We start from the raw sequence: 23,018 nt of genomic DNA on the forward strand, positions 1-23,018 counted from the left end.
CTGATACAGACACACACAGGAGCACTGAAGTCTCACATAACGCCCAGCCCTCCAGCATACGGCAGCATGAACAGAACTACTTTACTCTGCATTCAGAAAGATGTTATCCACATTTGGCACTGAAGAATGCACAAAGATATAACTATACGAAGACAACATACACACTTGTGTCCCTGTATAATGTGTTTTATTGCATGTTGTACATTTAATATGAAAATGATAATGATCAATTCCAGTTCTAATCTATCAGAACAAAGTATTGTGTGTTCTGACGTTCAGGCTGGTTTTAATATAAAAACATTTCTTTAGAGCAAATTTAACTGCAGAGACTCATACACAAGCACAAATAAAAGAAAAATAAGCACAAGTAATATGCTTCAGGTGGTGATTAACGTGGTTGTGATCCTATCATTAATGAGAAGCTGCTGATAAGTCGCCTGCTGTGCATTATCTACGGGACCCTGGAACCTTCCCCATCACCTCTGCTCTGCTTCCTGCGGAAGATAGAATTCAGTCTCACAGCTGCACAGCAGACAACACCACAGAAAACACATTTATGATGAGCAACATTTTACCAATATTTAGTATTTTAGTTTCAATAAATATTAATTAATTACAAATATTTAATTTATAAAAATCCATCCAGGAAAGAAATATACAAATAAAATATATATGCACAATGTCTCTTGTAGATCTAGATTCACATTTGATACTTTTATGTTCACTTTGACAGCAAACAGGGCACAGTACATCTTCATAACGGTTCACAAAACTTTCATGATTCCCATTCAAGGAAAACAAAGAACAACGGCACCAAATGTGATCGATTACGAAATATGAAACCTAAAATTAAAAAGCAAAAAAGGAAACATGCCACTAAAATAAAATAAAAAATAGAAAAAGACAGTTGGCTACAGCATGGCTTGTAGAGACGTGAGCTTTTAGCAGCTGCAGCTTCTCTGTACTGAAGTGGCTAAATCCCACACGCTTGAGTCTGGCTCCTGAGCTGCGCTGGACCTGTCACTCAACTGTGCTGCAGCCCATGCGCTGGACCTGTAACTCAGCTGCGCTGGACCTGTCACTGACCACCTCAGCCTCAACTGCGCCGTGACCCAGATCAATGGGACTGACAACTGTCAGTCAGAGAAGTGGAGGTGGAGCATGTTGCAGGGAGTGGATGTATCACATTGATGTATCCCCCAGGATTTAGAGAAAGTGATTGAATTTTCCCATTTCTTCTCAAGAGCAGCATAGACCGCACTGTCTATCTGTGTGATCATTAGATTTAAGGGGAATAACAGCGTTCAGTGCTTTATCTGTGTGACTCTGTCTCACTGCGTTTAAAACATTAAGATTGAGGGCTCAGAATGAGCAGCAGTATTAAGATTTTTAGTTTCCATCTTGCAGAAAAGAGAGAAGAAATGCTCTGTTATTCCCCAAAATAACTGCATCAATGCACTTTCATTACAGCAGGTAAACAGTGAAGGGGGGGAGGGGGGGGGGAGGGGGGGTGTAATAGGAGCTCCCTGATTCCTTCAGTCAGTGGGACAGGATAAGGACCTGAGTTTATCCTCCATAAGTCTCCTCCTACAGGCCAGCGTCCCGACCTCTATACTGGGGCAGTTTAGGGTTAGGGTTAGCCAGTGTCCCGACCTCTATACTGGGGCAGTTTAGGATTAGGCTTAGTCAGTGTCCCGACCTCTATACTGGGGCAGTTTAGGGTTAGGGTTAGCCAGTGTCCCGACCTCTATACTGGGGCAGTTTAGGGTTAGGGTTAGCCAGTGTCCCGACCTCTATACTGGGGCAGTTTAGGGTTAGGGTTAGCCAGTGTCCCGACCTCTATACTGGGGCAGTTTAGGATTAGGCTTAGTCAGTGTCGATTAAGTTGTGATTAGTAGCACAGACACAGACTAATCACAATGGGTTTGGTGAAACCACAAATATTTCACATTTACCAAATCCATAAGACAATAATTCTACCTGTGGAACAAAAAATGACCACTAAAAGCCCACTGGAGAAATGTTCAACAGTGTGCTATAAACATATGGACATCTTAAGTGGCAATTCCTCCTTACAAACAACCTTAATAACAATGCCACCTTACAAACAACCTTAATAACAATGCCACCCTATCTTCTGATCACAGGGGCACCTGTGTCGGTCATTATACTGAGAATGCCAAGAAAGCTGCCATTTATATATTAAATATGAAGAAACATGTTCCTACAAAATGTTGCTTTAATGACTCATTTATAATATTGAAAACATTTAACGTATATCATTTTGTCACTTTTATAGAGTTGTTCCATAATAATAACATTCTGCAAAGGTGACACAGGCCATTTCTGTTTCAGTACTGACAGTATCACATAGAGGGAATCTGGGGCCACGGGGTGCTTGCGTTTCGCTAATTTACAGCACAAGCTGGATTCTGTGTGGGACCATCAGCACCTGGATGTATACTCATACTTTACCACGCAACTCTGAATAGTCCTGTTATTGGAGCTATTCCATAACACAGTGAATGTTGGGATGATCTGAGATGCTATTTTTTAGTATTTCCATTTTGCATCAGAAAAAATACTCTTACCAAAAATAGTAGCACTAAAACAGTACAGGACATCGTAAAATAAGTGATCTTTTTAAGCTGTTAGAGGTCATCACCAAATAACCAATATAATGCATAAACAATGTTACCTCTTACCAGTAACTAAAGCCTTTCCTTTTTCAACTATCGAAAAATATAAACTCAGAAATCAAAGAAACCTATTTTGCTACTACTGCAATTGTAAGCCAATTAAAAAACGGTATGCAAAATATAATTAAAAATTGTCAAGCAATCAAGAAATTTGTGTATTTACAGAATATCTAACCTCTGATCTTCCTAATATCTGAACTGTACTGCGTTACTTCAGAACCTACCTATAGGGAAGTATGAAATTATTGGATGGTGATGTCATAAGCTACTCATCTTTCACTCTACGGTGAATCACATCCAGCCCTCACTCCCGCTTAACAGCTTTATCGCATGGGAGTCAGTGCTGGAGCGTGAAACCGTGTAACAATGGGCCCAGCTGTGTTAATAAGGCCTCATTCAGAGAGTCGCCACACAGCCTCACTGGGGCACCAGGGTGGTCATCCCAAAAGCGGCTGGGATTGATTCCAACATACAACAGGTCATTTTTTACTTTTACAGATAAGAAAGAAAATATTAATTAGAGTATTGTTTGCAGGCTTTTACGGGCCGGGGTCCTCCGGTCTGATGAAGTGATGTGTGCACAGCAGCACTCAGCGTCGCACAGGGACACAACCCGGAAACGGGGGAGCAGTCCGCGTCCCATCTGCTCACACGTCCCATTCGCTGCGATTTATTCGCCCGTTACTTTTACACGCTGCCAAATAACAGCCTGAGGACAGAGCTCATTTCCAGAGCTGCACAGAAACATGCAGCATTCATCTGGGCTGCAAAATGTGAACTTCATCTCAGAAAATAAAGGGATATGCTCTGATTTTTTAAAGCGCTAAACATTTATTTACTCATTTATAAATGGAATGTACATCTTAATGCAATTCCTCTCTCCTTTCCATTGGATCTCATACTTCTTTCCATTGGATGTGTGTGTGTGTGCACGCACGCGTGTGTGTATTTCTTTGGCCCTACGGACAAACTGGTCAAAGGTTGTTTTGTCAGGTAATTTTCAAGCTGTAAGTGTGCAAAACTTCTTTGAGTTACCCAACCCACCGCTATGCGTTAAACTATACCCATTTTGTTTTTATTACACACACAATTCAATTTATATGACCTGAAGTAAAAAGTGGATTAAAAAGGTGCATTGCAATGTACACAGCCAATATCGTAATGTGAAATGCTTAGAAACTGAAAGAACACAGAGGTTTATATGCTTAGAACCTGTACCTGCCCATAAAACATCTGAGAGCCTACATTTCCCTCTGCAAGAAAATGACACCCTATACCCTGCACAGCACTGATGAGAGAGCCATGCATTTCATTTAATATCCATATTAGCACTTCTGTGAAGAACTTTCATTTTGTTTTGAAGCATGCATATTTAATGATTTAATGAAGGTTTAACTCTGTCACCTCCTTCCATATTAAAAAAGCAAATTCTTCAATCAAGCCCCATCTCCCAGTTGTAATTATTGGCATTTTTTTCACTAGAATAAACACATCCCAGAAGCCCATAGAGGAGACTGCCCGTGCAGACTTTGCGTACAGCGTGCACAATCAATATTGAAATAAGCTCAGTGCCAGAGCCTCTTGGATGATACTGTTTGAGCAGGGGTCAAAGCTGCTTGTATTCCTCAGGGTGGAATTCTGGGAGTTGCAGGATAGCTGAGCAGAGCATTAGTCACACAAAGGGGTGCCATACATACACAGACTTGTGTCTATCGCTCCACTCTCACTCACTGTATCAGTGCAGTGCTGTTATATACATTATTTAAATAAGCAGGGAATGTATCTGGTTCTTCCAACCACCTGCTGCCTTTTACTAGCTAATTAATGGTGATTTACCCTCGTCACTAATTTGAGTCCAAGCGCAGTAACAATTCTTAAAGCTGTTGTGATTATTTTGCGGTCAGACTGTTGAAACAAAAAGAGTTCCATCACTTATGCCCCAAAACGTGATTTTTCACACGTTTATAAAAATGACCTAGTAAAAGCAAAAGCACTTGCTGTAGCTCTTGCTTTGTTTACCTTTTACTCAGCAATAAAAACTAATTTAATTTTATCACTGCCATTTGGTCAATCTTTTGCTATTTAACTACAAGTTTGCTCTGAAGTTTCCAGGTCAAATGACATTAGCAAACAAAAAACACATTCAATCTGGACACAGTATCCTCTGGTAGAGCGTACATACTGTAGATCAAACTACACTTGTGTATAGTAGCAGCTCTGAATCTCAGGACAGATGGCTTTATGCTGAAATGGTCAGCACTAAGATACACATATATTCTTCATATATGCTATGCATGTAAATATTACGTAACACTGTATTACCCTGTTTGTACCTAAAACACTGAAAGCTGTGTAACGTAATACAATTATGTTCAGGATCAACCTGCCGAGAATCGCAGTGCTCTTCTTCATTTAGTGTCTTTAGGAATTCCATCTTATTAAAGCAACAATGAGAAATTTTGCTTCATGATTTCTTGTTTTTCCCTGAGAAAGCAGTCCTTGCAGACGCACTGATGAAGAGAGCGCTGTGCGTATTCTGTTCAAACAACAGAACGGGGTCCCCAGGCTACCTCTCCTAGTCCCTTTGTTGTCTTTGAAAGCTGACATAAAAATCTGCAGAGATCTGTTTCCAAAGATCTTCCCGCACAAGTTTACTCGACGCATTCAAGACGCGTCGCCCTCATCGCGGGAGGACCGCGTGTGACGGAAAGAGCAGCCCTGCAGGGTCAGTGCTGCTCCCGTCTCCCCACGCTTTTATGTCCCGCATGCGCCCGTCCCGTTTACAGTGCACTCGTCCCGTTTACAGAGCGCCCGTCTGTCCTGTTTACAGAGCGCCCGTCTGTCCCGTTTACACTGCGCCCGTCTGTCCCGTTTACAGAGCGCCCGTCTGTCCCGTTTACAGAGCGCCCGTCTGTCCCGTTTACAGAGCGCCCGTCTGTCCCGTTTACAGAGCGCCCGTCTGTCCCGTTTACAGAGCGCCCGTCTGTCCCGTTTACAGAGCGCCCGTCTGTCCCGTTTACAGAGCGCCCGTCTGTCCCGTTTACAGAGCGCCCGTCTGTCCCGTTTACAGAGCGCCCGTCTGTCCCGTTTACAGAGCGCCCGTCTGTCCCGCTTACAGAGCGCCCGTCTGTCCCGCTTACAGAGCGCCCGTCCCGCTTACAGAGCGCCCGTCTGTCCCGTTTACAGAGCGCCCGTCTGTCCCGCTTACAGAGCGCCCGTCTGTCCCGTTTACAGAGCGCCCGTCTGTCCCGCTTACAGAGCGCCCGTCTGTCCCGTTTACAGAGCGCCCGTCCCGTTTACAGAGCGCCCGTCTGTCCCGTTTACAGAGCGCCCGTCTGTCCCGTTTACAGAGCGCCCGTCTGTCCCGTTTACAGAGCGCCCGTCTGTCCCGCTTACAGAGCGCCCGTCCCGTTTACAGAGCGCCCGTCCGTCCCGTTTACAGAGCGCCCGTCTGTCCCGTTTACAGAGCGCCCGTCCCGTTTACAGAGCGCCCGTCCTGTTTACAGAGCGCCCGTCTGTCCCATTTAGAGCGCCCGTCTGTCCCGTTTACAGAGCGCCCGTCCCGTTTACAGAGCGCCCGTCTGTCCCGCTTACAGAGCGCCCGTCTGTCCCGTTTACAGAGCGCCCGTCCCGCTTACAGAGCGCCCGTCTGTCCCGCTTACAGAGCGCCCGTCTGTCCCGTTTACAGAGCGCCCGTCCCGTTTACAGAGCGCCCGTCTGTCCCGTTTACAGAGCGCCCGTCCTGTTTACAGAGCGCCCGTCTGTCCCGTTTACAGAGCGCCCGTCCCGTTTACAGAGCGCCCGTCTGTCCCCTTTACAGAGCGCCCGTCCCGTTTACAGAGCGCCCGTCTGTCCCGTTTACAGAGCGCCCGCCCGTCCCGTTTACAGAGCGCCCGTCTGTCCCGTTTACAGAGCGCCCGTCTGTCCCGCTTACAGAGCGCCCGTCTGTCCAGTTTACACTGCGCCCGTCCCACACATTGGATTTTAAATAAAACAATAAATTTGAGGTTAAAGTGCAGACTGCCAGCTTTAATTTAAGGGTGTTTACATGCACATCCAGTGATCTACGTAGGAACTACAGCCCATTTTATACATACTCCCCCCATTTTCAGGGACCTAAAGTAATTGGACAGTTGGCTACTTGCCTATTTCTTGGCCAGCTGTGTGCTGTTGCATCATTAGGTCATGTACAAAAAGTATTGAGTTGTTTCAACATGTGTAATTTACATTTTCCATCTTTTAATGTGTTGCTGTTGTCAGAATAAATTTAGGAGCCAAATCGGGTGAGTGAAAACCAACTGTTTGGTACGTTGTTAAGAAGAAAGAACCGACTAGTGAGCTCAGCAATAACAAACAACCTGGTAGACCACGGAAGACCACTGTATGACTGGATGATTGAAAAATCCTTTCAATTATTTAGAAAAATCCCTTTTCAGCTGTCAAACAGATCAAGGACACTCTCCAGGATGTAGGTATATATGAGTCAAAGACTAAAATAAAGAGAAGACTACACCAGCAGAACCTCAGAGGGTTCACTGCAAGATGCAAAGCCACTCATAAACCTCAAGAAGAGAACGGCCAGGTTAGAGTTTGCTAAAACAAAATACAAAAAAGTAAAAAAATAAATAAAATAAAAAATCGGGTATGGAAAAAAACAGATTAGATGATTAGAAAGAAAAGAACTTCTCATAACCCAAAGCACTGCCTCCTCTGTGAACCATGGGGGAGGTATGGCTGGAACTGAGTCACTCTTTAGAGACGATGTCAGTGCTGACGGCAGCAGCAGGATGAATCCTGAAATGTACAGAAACATCTGATCAGCTCAGATCCAATCAGATTCCTCAAAGCTCATTGGACGGCACTTAACCTTGCAGCAGGACAGTGGCCCCGAACATACTGCTAAAGCAACGCTTTTCAGGGCCAAAATGTGGAATATTGTTGACTGGCCAAGTCAACCTTCCGACCTGAATCCAACTGAACGTGCGTTTCACTGAAGACTGAAATCCAAACAGGAATGGAAAATGGCTGCAGTACAGGCCTGGCAGAGCACCACCAGTCCAAATACCTAGTGTCGGATGTCCAATTACTTTTGGTCCCCTAAAATGGGGTATGCATAAACAGGGCTGTAATAACTGGATAGGGATGTAAATAACCTTAAATCAAAGCTGACAGTCTGCACTTTAATCTCATATTCATACTTTCTTTCAAATCCAATGTGCTGGAGTGCAACTGTACAAATATTTATGGACTGCATGGTGTTTGTATATATATATATATATATATATATATATAAACCAGTAAGCTGGTTCTTATCGATGCATGAGAGCTATCACTATCAGTATTCCAGTGGAAAAGCGGGTGGGTCATTGTGTACATTGCACAGGCATTCTGGGTAAATACTAAGTTGCCTCCTTTGTCTGAAGGGAAAAGTAGAGCCATGCTCCAGTCCCATTCCCCCGCCCTTCCCCTGCCGGGCTGGGACGCTGCAGCACAGCCGGGTAGTCTGCCCATCTCCAGCAGAATGAGTCTGATGTTGGGATGGAAATATAAAAGCCCGCGTTGCTGAAAAACGCTGTTATCATTCCATTCCCCATCTTTAAAATGCTCCGGGGAGTTCTGAAACGAACAGGAGCAATACGTTCACTTTGCAGAATTAATGCCGTAATTCTTTATCATGAGAGCTGAGCATTACCTTGGACTTTTTATGCGAAATGGTTAGAAGCCTAGTTTTTTAATGATGGCCCTAATTTGTTAGCTCCTTCTAAATTATTAATCTCTTTTATATTCAAGTAGTTATTGCATGTCATAACTGTGTATCTATGGGGTGAAATTTAATGGCATCTGCTGGACCTTAGGAGAGAGGCCGGTGTAAAACATTATTAAAAATTGATAATTGGCTAAATATTTGCCTTGGCACATTTGCAGAATCGCATTTCTAATTAGCATGATGGGGGCATTAAGAGTGGTGAGTAAGAAAATGGCACCGCGGTGGAGCATTCATACACAAACACAGCAAATGGAATAATTCAATTAAGCACAATTATGAGCGCGCTCATTTCACTGCATTCCTCAGCAGCGGCTGTGCTGACAGCAGGAGGAAGGAACCGGAGCTCTTATAGAGATCAGCTCTATTACAGCGCAGCAGGCCGCTTGTGCTCATCCTGCGTATGTGTAAATAAACAGTACAGAGCGAATGAGGCAGAGCCAAGGTGAACGAGGAGATCTGCACATCTCACCCCTGAATGACTGTCAGACACGGAGAGGCACCGGCCCTCTGACTCCGCCACGCCCATCACTCACACAGCCAATAAGCCTCGCCATCAGCCCCGCCCATCACTCACACAGCCAATCAACCCCGCCCATCGCTCACACAGCCAATCAGCGCCGCCCATCGCTCACACAGCCAATCAGCGCCGCCCATCACTCACACAGCCAATCAGCCCCGCCCATCAGCCCCAGCCATCACTCACACAGCCCATCAGCCCCGCCCATCACTCACACAGCCAATCAGCCCCGCCCATCACTCGCACAGCCAATCAGCCCCGCCCATCACTCGCACAGCCAATCAGCCCCGCCCATCGCTCACACAGCCAATCAGCCCCGCCCATCGCTCACACAGCCAATCAGCCCCGCCCATCAGCCCCAGCCATCACTCACACAGCCCATCAGCCCCGCCCATCTCTCACACCGGAAGTTCAGTGTGTTAATGTGCAAGCAGTGAGGCAGTGGCCAGGAAGGGTGTGCGTTTTCTGCTCATGGTCTGGAGAAGGAGGAGGGAACAGCCTTTCATTAGGCAACAGCTGATAATCACCCACACCCCCCATTGGTCACCAGCTGGCAGGTTGTCTCGCGTCTGCAAATCACTGCTGACTGCAGCGAGAGCCTCCTTTACAAGAAGAAGAAAAGAATATAAGAAGAAAAGCCTGACTCTGCGGGGCTGGGCAGGGCCAGCCTGCTCCGCGCCACGGCGAGCTCCTGTCAGAGCGCTTTATCCCCAGCTTTTCATCACTGTGCAGAAGCTGCTGGGTGGAGGCCACCTGAGAGTCCTAAGAATCCGGCTACTAGTCATTAGCTCGGCCTGCTCAGAGATTCAGGGTACAGCTCGGCTGAATATCGCTGCTGACAAAGCACATCATAACTCCTGATCCTCCGCTAGGCCGATGCGCTGCACAGACATGCCAGTTCTAATATGGGGATCTTCTGTGACTGTTTTACACGAGCTGAGGACTGAACACCTTCACCTCGAAAAAGCTCCAAAAGCACCTAACCCAAACCCTAACACTAACGCTAACCCGAACACTAATGCTAACCCTAATCCTAACACTAACCCTAACCCTAACCCAAACCCTAACACTAACGCTAACCCGAACACTAATGCTAACCCTAATCCTAACACTAACACTAACACTAACCCTAACCCAAACCCTAACACTAACGCTAACCCGAACACTAATGCTAACCCTAATCCTAACACTAACACTAACCCTAACCCAAACCCTAACACTAACGCTAACCCGAACACTAATGCTAACCCTAACCCTAACACTAACACTAACCCTAACCTGAACACTAATGCTAACGCTAACCCAAACTCTAACACTAACCATAACGCTAACACTAACCCGAACCCTAACGCTAACACTAACGCTAGCGCTAACCCTAACAGGCAGGAAGCAGCGGAGCAGCAGTATTGCTGTCCCTGATAGAGGACGTACCGTCTGCCTGGGCGAACGTGTCGTTGCGGCTCTCTTTCCAGGCCACCAGCCGGCAGGTGTGGACGTGCCGGGCCTGGGCGACGTGGCTGCTGTAGGTGCTCATCATCATGCAGGCCCTGGCGGTGCCCAGGTACACCTGCGCCTTCTGCAGCACAGCCACGCTGTGCAGGTTCTGCGCTATCTCGTACGCGCGCTGGAAATGCTGGCAGCCCCTGTCATACTGGCCCTGCAGAGCACCAGAGCAGCAGCAGCGTTAAGCCTGGATTAGCTGGGCTGGGACAGGGGGTCTGCGCTGGTAGTCTGCGCTGGGGTGGGGGTCTGCGCTGGAAGTCTGCGCTGGGGTGGGAGTCTGTGCTGGGGTGGGGGTCTGCGCTGGGTGTCAGCGCTGCGGTGGGGGTCTGCGCTGGGATGGGGGTCTGCGCTGGGTGTCTGTGCTGGGGTGGGGGTCTACTCTGGGGTGGGGGTCTGTGCTGGGTGTCTGCGCTGGGGTGGGGGTCTGCGCTGGGATGGAGGTGTCTGCTCGCACTGGCACGTCAGTGATGGCGGTGGTGTATTTGCATTGCACTGTCTGCACCTTAAGAGGATGTTTTTGTAATGTGAAAGCCCAGGGGTAATTCAGGGTTACACAGAAAACACTGTTTGATTGCCTGACTAACAAAAATAGGGCAGTAATCTTCTGCGTAGAGGGAATTCCTTCAACAAGAACAAAGAGGAGAGAGGAGGCCTGGAATTCCTGGCTGTGTGCTTCTGTTTATACACCAGTGAGTCAACACTGGAACGTGAGTTTATATAGATATCGTTTTTTTTTTAACCCCGCTGTTACTTCAGCTGAATGTATAATCAGAAGAGGTGGGCTGAACGAACACGAGCTCTGCCTCAAAGGACGCTGGGAAAGAGCTGACAGGTCCCCCCCTTCAGCCACGTGTTAGCTTTTCATTACTAGAATGCAAACAGAATTAAACTTTCTTATTATTTCTAATAGCAGAATCCTATTTACCTTTGGGTGTACACCATGTTATTTTTAAATTTGTGCTTCTGGAACAAAAATTCTGAGAGCACAACTTCAGGTCCTCTCAACCATAACATAAAATCACATCAATCTGCCAAACACTGGACTCATTCCGTGGATCAATACACAACTATTAGGCTACATGTTCCAATAGCATCTGTAAGATTATGGTATCTAGAAAATACCTTGGGAATTTAAAGTAATATATAAGACCATGTTAAAATGCAGTCGCACAAATATGTTGCTATTTTTTGTATTTTCTGTTATATTTTCATAATTGTATAAGTAAAGCCTTCTTGCACCAGCAAAAATAAATAGGTGTTAAATAAATAAATAAATACATAATCTTCCTACGTGTTAAAATAAGATAAATGAGAAACAATGAGGTTATGTGTTTTTCTATAAACTATCCATAGTGAAGGTCTCCAGTCATATTCTCATCAAGTATGTTTACTTCAAACAGGTACACTAACAAGGGCAGAATAACCATTTCATATTTCCTTTCAACATTAAATATGGAATATCAGTGACAGGATGGGGCTAGATTAGCAGGTCCTGAGAAGCTATCAGGGCTAGAAGCTAAATGCTACAATAAAAGCTGTACATCAATAATATGAAGCCTGTCTGGAAAAGAGTAATCCAACTTATATGAAATGTGTTAACCAATTCTAATATGGGTAATGGCAATTAAAAATAATACCTGAAAAATAAGTGTAGCGCTTTCCCTGAAAGATCCTTTATAAGAGCTACATAATGGTGCAATATACAGTACATGATTCATCACCACTGATGCAGTTACTGACATTACTCTGGAACAGAAAAACACTCCCAGACACACTTACTCTGGAACAGAAAAACACTCCCAGACACTTACTCTGGAACAGAAAACACTCTCAGCACACTTACTCTGGAACAGAAAACACTCTCAGCACACTTACTCTGGAACAGAAAAACACTCCCAGACACTTACTCTGGAACAGAAAACACTCTCAGCACACTTACTCTGGAACAGAAAAACACTCCCAGACACACTTACTCTGGAACAGAAAAACACTCCCAGACACACTTACTCTGGAACAGAAAAACACTCCCAGGCACATGCAGGCCTCCTCCAGGTTGTGCTTCAAGCTCTCGTCCTGAGACACCTCCACAAACTTCTCCAGGTACTGAACACTCTCCCCAAGTTTGCCTTCGCTGAATCCAACAAATACAGCATGACTTAAACAGGCAATGCAGCACAGATTGCAATAACCATGTGCTTTCATTTACAAGGTATACAATAATCCTACACTGAAGTCTCTAAGGTGCTAATGCTGTGAGAAAACTAAAATATCTATTGCATATATAAATATAAACATTTGGGGTATTCATTTTGACCTTGCAGTTCCGTGCATCTCTGTCCATTTTTAAATATTCAGTGTCTTGTGTTAAAAATAGTAAATATTGTGTGTGTGTACCACCATATATATATGTGTGTGTGTGTGTGTGTGTGTGTGTGTACCACCATAACTGCAACCTTATGATCAAAATTAAACAAACAGCAGAAAGCTGGCTGAGTGTTGTGTATTGAAGTGGGCTGAAAGTTTAGGCACACACACACACTGTGAGGAGGCAGGGAGGCTCCGGGGCCACACTGGGGCCCTACAGGCTATCTGTGAATCAAGGTGTTTCCAATCTCCAACCGGGAAGACAGGACACTTAGCACCCTCCCTCCCCTGACAACTGTCCAATTATGTATATCACACTTGGCCTAGTGTTTGCACTAGAAGTAATCAATAAAGGATGTGGTTGAGTGAACATAGATTTTGGTTGAACCAATTGCATGAAAACTTAATCATTTGCTCAGAGTGGAGAAATCAAACAGAGCAGAGATGGAAGAGCCGGGCGACGGGGCTGGGGGGGCGACGGGGCTGGGGGGCGACGGGGCTGGGGGACGACCGCTCCTCCCTGTTTGTGGGCCCCGGTCGCCCCCAATACAGCAAATGGGATTGGTGACAGGTGGAAATCTAAAATGCTGCCTCCATTTCATGAATTAATGTAAACACTACCCATGTAATTATTTCTGTGGTCATTTTTGGGGAATTTCATATAAGACCTGCAGGTCCAATTTAATGAAAAAGCGAAGCTTACTGGGGCGTTTAATTGTATATAAGGAAACCTAAGTGTGAAGGGGGAGACGCGGAATAAAATGAAAGCACAGTCCAACAAGTGGAAAATCTTATTCAGTTTAAACATGGCATTTGGGCCCAGACCAGGGCTGCTATTGATCTACGGCTGGGGAGCAGAAAGGGAAACAGCTGCTGCTCAAACGGGAGCAGCCAGAGGTCTGGGCTTAATGCTATTAGTCTCCATTTCAACATTTAAAAACAAATTAATGAAGAATAAAACATTTAAAAAACACAGTTCCGTACTGATTCTAGGAGTCGGTGTGTGAATCTTTAACGTGGGTTTGGCGTTGTTACTGGCGGCCCATCCTGCAGGTACCCTAACTGCGAAATACTGAATAAATGACATATTAGGCTGCATAAGAACAGTGGAAGCAGCTTACACTGAATGGCTAAGGCCTTTATGATCAGGCCCCTCTCACCTTTCCAGAGACTTTGCAACGGCCTTATAAGCAGTTCCCAGGCTTTCATCATCTCCCAAATCTGCCGAAATGTCCATATACAGATTCAAATACTGTGGAGATATAAGAAAATACATAATTTCAGTCATGTATCAAGCACTGACACTTAAAGGGACAAGTTGTCTTTAAATACCCATAACTTTTAGCAAGGAGCTTTAAATTTCAAATTTAAAAGGCAGTAATCTGATATGTCAGTAAATATCCTGCCGTATTTTTCTACATAAAAATGAAGAATTCAAGGACATAAATGGAGGTACATACAGCACCCCATACAGAATGGCACTGCCCAGTGGGGTACATACAGCACCCCATACAGAATGGCACTGCCCAGTGAGGTACATACAGCACCCCATACAGAATGGCACTGCCCAGTGGGGTACATACAGCACCCCATACAGAATGGCACTGCCCAGTGGGGTACATACAGCACCCCATACAGAATGGCACTGCCCAGTGGGGTACATACAGCACCCCATACAGAATGGCACTGCCCAGTGGGGTACATACAGCACCCCATACAGAATGGCACTGCCCAGTGGGGTACATACAGCACCCCATACAGAATGGCACTGCCCAGTGGGGTACATACAGCACCCCATACAGAATGGCACTGCCCAGTGGGGTACATACAGCACCCCATACAGAATGGCACTGCCCAGTGGGGTACATACAGCACCCCATACAGAATGGCACTGCCCAGTGGGGTACATACAGCACCCCATACAGAATGGCACTGCCCAGTGGGGTACATACAGCACCCCATACAGAATGGCACTGCCCAGTGGGGTACATACAGCACCCCATACAGAATGGCACTGCCCAGTGGGGTACATACAGCACCCCATACAGAATGGCACTGCCCAGTGGGGTACATACAGCACCCCATACAGAATGGCACTGCCCAGTGAACACAACTGCAGGACTGCACACAGCCATAATGGACTATTTTACAGACATTTGACCAAATCAAACTTTATTCAACTAGTTTTCTTGTTACTGATGAATTAGGAAGTGTTCATGCTAAAAGTTACACATGAACAGTTATTCCAAAGGAAACAGCCTTAGGTTGGGTTATGGAAATGTTGAGTACATTAGTGGCAGTGACTAAGGTTTACTGATTTGCATACATTCAAAAACTGAATTCATATTTATGTTGCAATCGTGCTGTTTCCTCTGTGCAGAAACACAAACACATGAACTGATGAAAACAGATAAACAATAAAAAAAACACATCTTAACCTTTTCACCAAACTTATCATCAAGCAATTGTACTTTAGCCAGAAAGTATACCACCTAAATTCTTAACAAGTTACTTTGCCAACTTCCTAAATGATTATTTCCAAAGTTAAATAGTTAACTTGTTAAATTATTTTTTCCCCCCAATTTTCACAAAACAAATTTGCTAGCCACCTTAAGGGTGGCGTTCTTTCCGAGGCAAAATTCTAAATTAAGATGGCTTCCTAGCTAACACGTTAAAGGATTTTTTGCAATCGATCACAATCACCCAACATGTAGCCTAATCCATTGTTTTATGGTCTTCTTAACTTCCTTTTCATATCATTAATTCCAAGCACAAAGAGTCACCATTACTGGGTTACTTAATTGGGTGTAGAAAACAAGGCAGTGCCCTGACACAGATCAATTTAGCCTTTGATTGACATTTAAAGAACTTACTTAAATAGCTTAGTTTAGCAGAGGCTGTAAAGAACAGAAATACTGTGAAGGCAGAGACTCTGATGAAGTCCTAATACTTGCTTATATTCATCACAAAAATGCACAAAGCTCATTGCAGACAGATGGGAGTAGACACTGTTGTCTTTTTTATTAACATTGCTCATCTTTGTCACAAACAGCATGACTGATACCATGACTGATTCCACAGCATGACTGATTCCATGACTGATACCATGACTGACACCATGACTGATTCCATGACTGATACCACAGCATGACTGATTCCATGACTGATACCATGACTGATACCATAGCATGACTGATTCCATGACTGATACATGGGCTTGAGAGGATGTGACATAGTTCTGCATCTTCTACCTCAAGGGTAATTGAGTAACTGACTGATCATCGCCACACACAGAGAGCAGAGGAGGAGGAGGGTTGCAGATTTCTCTGTCGTGGGCATTCATATAGGGAAGGGAAATAAACAAGAAAGCACTTAGAAGACAAATGCACTCTGCTTTTGTCTTTTAAGTGCAAAAAAAACAAGAATATATATTTTTGTTACATTTTAATGTCAAAAGGCATCCCTTTGTGTGGAGACAACCTTTCTCTCAGCTTCGCCGTTCCCTAATGCTTCTGCTAAAATCACTTACAACATTAATCAAAGATCATTGGCTAATGGTTTCTGACAAGCAGAGCAATAATGGGCCACAGTCCAACCTGTACCAACACATCTGTTAATGTTACCGGTGCAGGCTGCTAATGCAAATGCTGGCGAGACACAGGCCCGTAAAGCACTTAGGGCCTGAGACATCACCACATGAAGCATGAAAAAGCCTCTCACTGCTATGCAAATAGCAGGCATTACACTGGATGATTTACAGCTGCTCAACCCAAACACCCAGTGTGCAAAGCCACTCCACTCTCTCTGCAAATGAGAGATGTTATCTTGATAGTAAAACACTGAGGATGAATATTATAATGCCCTGCCTCCTTACACCAAGCCAAACAATGGGGTTATGGGACGGCTGGCTAACTTCTACTCAGCAGACAAATCATATCGCAGCCAAATTAAAGAACAGTTCTTTTTATAAAATACTCAATAAAGTTGCTAAAGATTTTCTGATTCACAATGTACACCAATGGATGCAGCTCTGGTCTGACATGCACATTACTTAACAATTGATGACAAAAGATTCTATATTAGCAAATAAAATAATTCACATTACTTGCAACACAGTTAGAGTTTTTTCCTCCCATAATTATCATTCTTATGAGGAATCCTGCCGTTCTCTGGCTGAGGGTGAATGTTCTGATGGCTGAGGGTGAATGTTCTGACGGCATTTAGCAGAAAGATGATAGGAAATAGGAAAAACTATAAGTGAGGCACTGAATGATATATGATAGCAAAAACTAGTGAGGCACTGAACATGTGGAAAGAAGCATTCAAATCACAATCAAATCCCCACAAAACATACAGTCAAATCCCTTAAAAATTCAAACACTGAAACATGCCCTTTTCTTCTAAAAAAATATTGAATGAATGAATGAATGAAAATTTCTGCAGTAATTTAAGGCATGAACGATCTAATAAAGTGAAAAAATATTAAATACAGATATGAAGAAAGACTGTCAGCAAGAGTGTGTAGCAGCTCATAGTGTGTCTGACTCAAGCCCCAAACGAATCCCCTGCACGTCTGACTCCAGTCCAAAATGAATCCCCTACAATATCTGACCCAGGCCCCAAACAAATCCCCCGTGCGGCTCACCCAAGCCCCAAACGAATCCCCCATTCGGCTCACTCAAGCCCCAAACGAATCCCCCGTGCGGCTCACTCAAGCCCCAAACGAATCCCCCGTGCGGCTCACTCAAGCCCCAAACGAATACCTTGTGCGGCTCACCCAAGCCCCAAACGAATCCCCCATGAGGCTCACTCAAGCCCCAAACGAATCCCCCGTGCGGCTCACTCGAGCCCCAAACGAATCCCCCGTGCGGCTCACTCAAGCCCCAAACGAATCCCCCGTGCGGCTCACTCAAGTCCCAAACGAATCCCTTGTGCGGCTCACCCAAGCCCCAAACGAATCCCCCATGCAGCTCACCCAAGCCCCAAACGAATACCATGTGCGGCTCACTCAAGCCCCAAATTTGGGGTCCAATTCCCAGTTTTTTTATTTAAGAAAAGACTTCCTGCAACTTGGGCAAGCATGATAACCCAATTTTTTATTCATTGTTAAAAAACAAAAAAAAAAAACTAAACAAAAAAGAAAAAACAATAGGAGGTAATTTGCTGATTAGTTGTATTTAATAATGCAGCATGCACAAGGAAATGATAAACTGACTCTTGAGAAATGTATGGTGTTGAATACTTAGTAGAGATTACTCTATTACGTTCTAATTTTCAAGACTATATTAAAATTAACTCTCATCATGAAAAAGAAAAAATAGGACAACCATGCCCTAAATCATTATGACAGAGTTTATAATATATGTGTTAGCACATTACCAGTGTTACTCCCAACTGAGAACTGTGTGGAAAAGGTCCTCCTTTCATAATTTTAGTCTTGTGACAGCATTTATACTTAAAAGAAAATCTCATGCCAGTAACACAAAAAGAGAGGCGATATAACTGACGCGGAATACAGCACAGGCCTGTTAGAGGCGATATAACTGACGCGGAATACAGCACAGGCCCGTTAGAGGCGATATAACTGACGCAGAATACAGCACAGGCCTGTTAGAGGTGATATAACTGACGCAGAATACAGCACAGGCCCGTTAGAGGCGATATAACTGACGCAGAATACAGCACAGGCCTGTTAGAGGTGATATAACTGACGCAGAATACAGCGCAGGCCCGTTAGAGGCGATATAATTGACGCGGAATACAGCACAGGCCTGTTAGAGGCGATATAACTGACGCAGAATACAGACACTCTTTTATGAAGCTTTTGGCCCCCCAGGTCACTCACAGAGTGGCTGGTACACAGGGTCCCAAAGGCTGCCAGGGGTATCGCCACCCACAGGTTCTGTGCAAAATGGCATATAGCGGAGGCCAACTGGATCAGAGGTTCTGAGTCTGTTTCTCTGTTCAGACTGCGATTCTGAGTCTGTTTCTCTGTTCAGACTGCGATTCTGAGTCTGTATCTCTGTTCAGACTGCGATTCTGAGTCTGTATCTCTGTTCAGACTGCGATTCTGAGTCTGTATCTCTGTTCAGACTGCGATTCTGAGTCTGTTTCTCTGTTCAGACTGAGATTCTGAGTCTGTATCTCTGTTCAGACTGCGATTCTGAGTCTGTATGTCTGTTCAGACTGAGATTCTGAGTCTGTATCTCTGTTCAGACTGCGATTCTGAGTCTGTATCTCTGTTCAGACTGCGATTCTGAGACTGTTACTCTGTTCAGACTGCGATTCTGAGTCTGTTTCTCTGTTCAGACTGCGATTCTGAGACTGTTACTCTGTTCAGACTGCGATTCTGAGTCTGTTTCTCTGTTCAGACTGCGATTCTGAGACTGTTACTCTGTTCAGACTGCCTGAGACTGCAGTACAGGCCCGCACTGCCCGGACAGCAGGCACCAATGACAGGACTGCTTTCCATACTCCACCTCCAAGCTCCTGGCTCCAGGCTCTAACCGTTGCCTCTTTGAATAATTACTGAATAACAACCAGAAAGAGGGCCTTGATTGGGTGAAGTGCATGAACATTACATAAGAACTGGCGAATGGGTGAGACAGAAAAATACATGATGTAAAATCACTCTCTTTTAGAGCCCCCTGTGACTGCTTTTGAGAACTTCACCCTAAACTGTCTAAATTAAATAGCGCAGGTATGATAATATTCTGGCAATATATTACCTAAATATTTTTTAAAGCCTGGTAATATTTTAGTTTCCAATTCTAATTCTAAAGAATTAATTGAATCCAAAAGTAGTGCTTAGAGGGATTACACCTGATGAGTCAGAATTGCTCCAAGGCTCAAACAGAAACAATTAGCTCACTCCATTCTAGCTGATAATTAAAATGTGTATTACTTTGGCCAAACTTTGCCAAATAATTACAACATTAAAGATCAGCTTATTAAATTAAATTTAGCAGAGGGATCTCTACTTCGCTGGAGCTGGGAATGCTGGGAATGTCCTGAGATTCCGGAGTTCTGAAAGCTGGATCCTGGCAGCCTGATCCTCCCTCAGTGCTCACCATTCATATTATTTGCATGTAACAATGTGTTTGGAAAAATTCTACATTCTCCTTGGAAATTATTTGAAAATAGAGCTGCATAGAGAAATGAGTTTAGATCCACCCTAAAGGAGAAAGAGGGATAGACACAGATGAATATATACAAATATATATATATATATATATATATATATGAACATATACATATATGAAAATATACACACATACATAAATATGAACATATATACACATACATATATATGACAATATACACACATACAGGTATATGAACATATACACACATACATACATTTGACAGTATACGCACATACATAAATATAAACATATACACACATACATATATATGACAATATACACACATACAGGTATATGAACATATACACACATACATACATATGCACATATAAACACAAACTTAAAAAATGACTACCTAACCTGCACTGGATTAATGTTTCTGATAAGTAAATGAACAATAATAAATACTATTATACTACTATACTATCCCAGCAAGGGTCGCCCCTGAATCCCAGAAAGGATCACCCCTGAATCCCAGCGAGAATCGCCCCTGAATCCCAGCAAGGCTTGCCCCTGAATCGCAGCAAGGTCACCCCTGAATCTCAGCAAGGATCGCCCCTGAATCGCAGCAAGGATCGCCCCTGAATCGCAGCAAGGATCGCCCCTGAATCGCAGCAAGGATCGCCCCTGAATCGCAGCAAGGCTCAGCCCTGAATCTCAGCAAGGATCGCCCCTGAATCCCAGGTGAGAGAGGCCAGCTTTATCTCCTGTTCCTACACTGTTGAATGTGACAAACATTGACTAAATATTGTGTCTGCCAGGAGCTTTTATCATGTATGTTATAACAACCAGTAATATGTGTAAATAATAAATGGCTAACATCTTATGGGACCTGAGTGGGACTGATAAACAATTTAAGGAGCCCTCTGACGGGACTTCGCTGGTTGGTGGAATTCCCCCTGGCTTCCCAGTAGAGTTTTGGCCTGACAATAAACAACAATTTAATACTTTATCTAATCCCAGCCAGGAGGTGAGTCCAACAGTGAGCTTTTGCAGATGTTCACATCCAATAATCTATCCATAATTGATGAAACAGGGAGGTCAGATGTAATGGCTGCCACTGCTGTAGCTACAAATAAATGGTTATTGACAAAACAAGCCAGTGTGCAGCGGAACGCTGTGACAAGCAGGAAGCTGTGCGGAGAGAGGCCAGCCCAGCGGAGCGGCGCAATCTTTCACTGGCTCCGTCCTTCACAGGCCAGCCCTCTTTCACTGGCACTGTCCTTCACAGGCCTGATCTTTCACTGGCTCTGTCCTTCACAGACCCACTCTCTTTCACTGGCGCTGTCCTTCACAGGCCTGATCTTTCACTGGCTCCGTCCTTCACAGGCCAGCCCTCTTTCACTGGCACTGTCCTTCACAGGCCTGATCTTTCACTGGCTCTGTCCTTCACAGACCCACACTCTTTTACTGGCGCTGTCCTTCACAGGCCTGATCTTTCACTGGCGCTGTCCTTCACAGGCCTGATCTTTCACTGGCTCTGTCCTTCACAGACCCTCTCTCTTTCACTGGCTCTGTCTTTCACAGGCCTGATCTTTCACTGGCACTGTCCTTCACAGGCCTGATCTTTCACTGGCGCTGTCCTTCACAGGCCTGATCTTTCACTGGCTCTGTCCTTCACAGGCCTGATCTTTCACTGGCTCTGTCCTTCACAGGCCTGATCGTTCACTGGCGTTGTCCTTCACAGGCCTGATCTTTCACTGGCGCTGTCCTTCACAGGCCTGATCTTTCACTGGCACCATCCTTCACAGGCCTGATCTTTCATTGGTGCTGTGCTTCACAGGCCTGATCTTTCACTCTTCACAGGCCGGTGCTGTCCTTCACAGACCCATTTACCAACCATTTACCATTTACCAGACCCACACTCATTCACATATTTAATTCAATTTGACACATTATATTAAATATGTACTGTATCCTTATACCTAACACTTGGAAATTAATCTAATTTGTCTTGTAAACGAATATTGAGCATTAAAGTCAGATGAGCAGCGGCACTCAATTGCTTCAGATTGCATATAAATATATTAAAAATTAGCATTTTTAACATAACCCATTCAGGTCAAATATCAACCTAAACTTGGCCTCTAATGTGCATTCTGAATATTCAGTTCTCTGAACTAGCAAGCTTACAAGTGCAAATAAATGCTGTTAGCTCCATCTTAATGCACAGCTGAACCCTTACACGCTCACAAGATACAGCATTGCATTAATCTCTATCAAGGATGTCTTTTTCCCCTGCAGTCAATAGCTATTCTTTAATCAAATTATCAAATCAGGAACTGAATTCAAATTAGTGGCATGTCTATGTGACACTGCATTCTGTAATTTTTGGTACTTACCACATAGCATAAAAATAACAACAACAAAAAAAAAATATATATATATATCTTTGTGTTTATGAGGCAACTTGCCACTTTGCTCATTTTCTCGGCTGCTAACATGAAGTTATTGATATTAAAGAGTGCAGTTTTAACTGTGGGACTGTAATGTGTTTGATCCAGCGCACTGACTCGTTGAGTCATTTCCCTCCCCCGGTGTTGTATGTTTAAGGCTCATTAAACACAAAAGCTGCTTATGTGCACCTTCTCGGCGCTAAATAACCGTGGAACAAAGGCTTGATGGGGATAATAACAGCTCTTTAAGAGTGAGAGGACACAGCCCGCTGCAGAGGAAGTTGTGCTAATGACGTATTCCTCCCCCTGTAGTGGTGAATTGTGCAGCTCTTGGCTCAGTCCCTTTTTACCTCTTAATTACTCTGTAAGATCATAAATATTTCAGGCATATGCTTCCCTGCTTTGTCGTTGCAGTTGAACTAAGAGAAACAACTTCATATGCATATTAATGGGGGGGGCGGGGGGGTGTTAGGACGGCACAAGGAAACGCCACTCTTCCTCAACATCTGCTCTCTTTAGGCCCCTCTGAAGAGACTGCCTGAGGGGGGGGCCTGAGGGGGGGCCCAAGGGGGGGGTCCCGAGGGGGGGAGGGCTGAGGTGGCCCGGGTACAGATCCCTGTGATGGAA

The 23,018-nt window shown here is 44.5% G+C and overlaps 1 protein-coding gene across 5 annotated transcripts in view; it reads right to left on the reverse strand.

The window, feature by feature from the left end:
- Positions 1–146: 146 nt before the first annotated feature.
- ttc29 (tetratricopeptide repeat domain 29) overlaps positions 147–23,018 on the reverse strand; it is a 42,369-nt gene continuing 19,497 nt past the window's right edge. For all 5 annotated transcript variants that reach the window (XM_035424486.1, XM_035424488.1, XM_035424487.1 and 2 more), the window contains exons 8-11: positions 14,011–14,102; positions 12,494–12,617; positions 10,415–10,640; positions 147–494 (exon numbers count right to left, since the gene is read on the reverse strand). In XM_035424486.1, coding sequence (XP_035280377.1) covers positions 448–494; positions 10,415–10,640; positions 12,494–12,617; positions 14,011–14,102 — 489 coding nt within the window. In that variant the 3' untranslated portion in view covers positions 147–447. The remainder of the gene's footprint in view (positions 495–10,414; positions 10,641–12,493; positions 12,618–14,010; positions 14,103–23,018) is intronic.

The sequence above is a fragment of the Anguilla anguilla genome, chromosome 7 (assembly GCF_013347855.1).
Source record: "Anguilla anguilla isolate fAngAng1 chromosome 7, fAngAng1.pri, whole genome shotgun sequence".
NCBI classification, from domain to species: domain Eukaryota; kingdom Metazoa; phylum Chordata; class Actinopteri; order Anguilliformes; family Anguillidae; genus Anguilla; species Anguilla anguilla.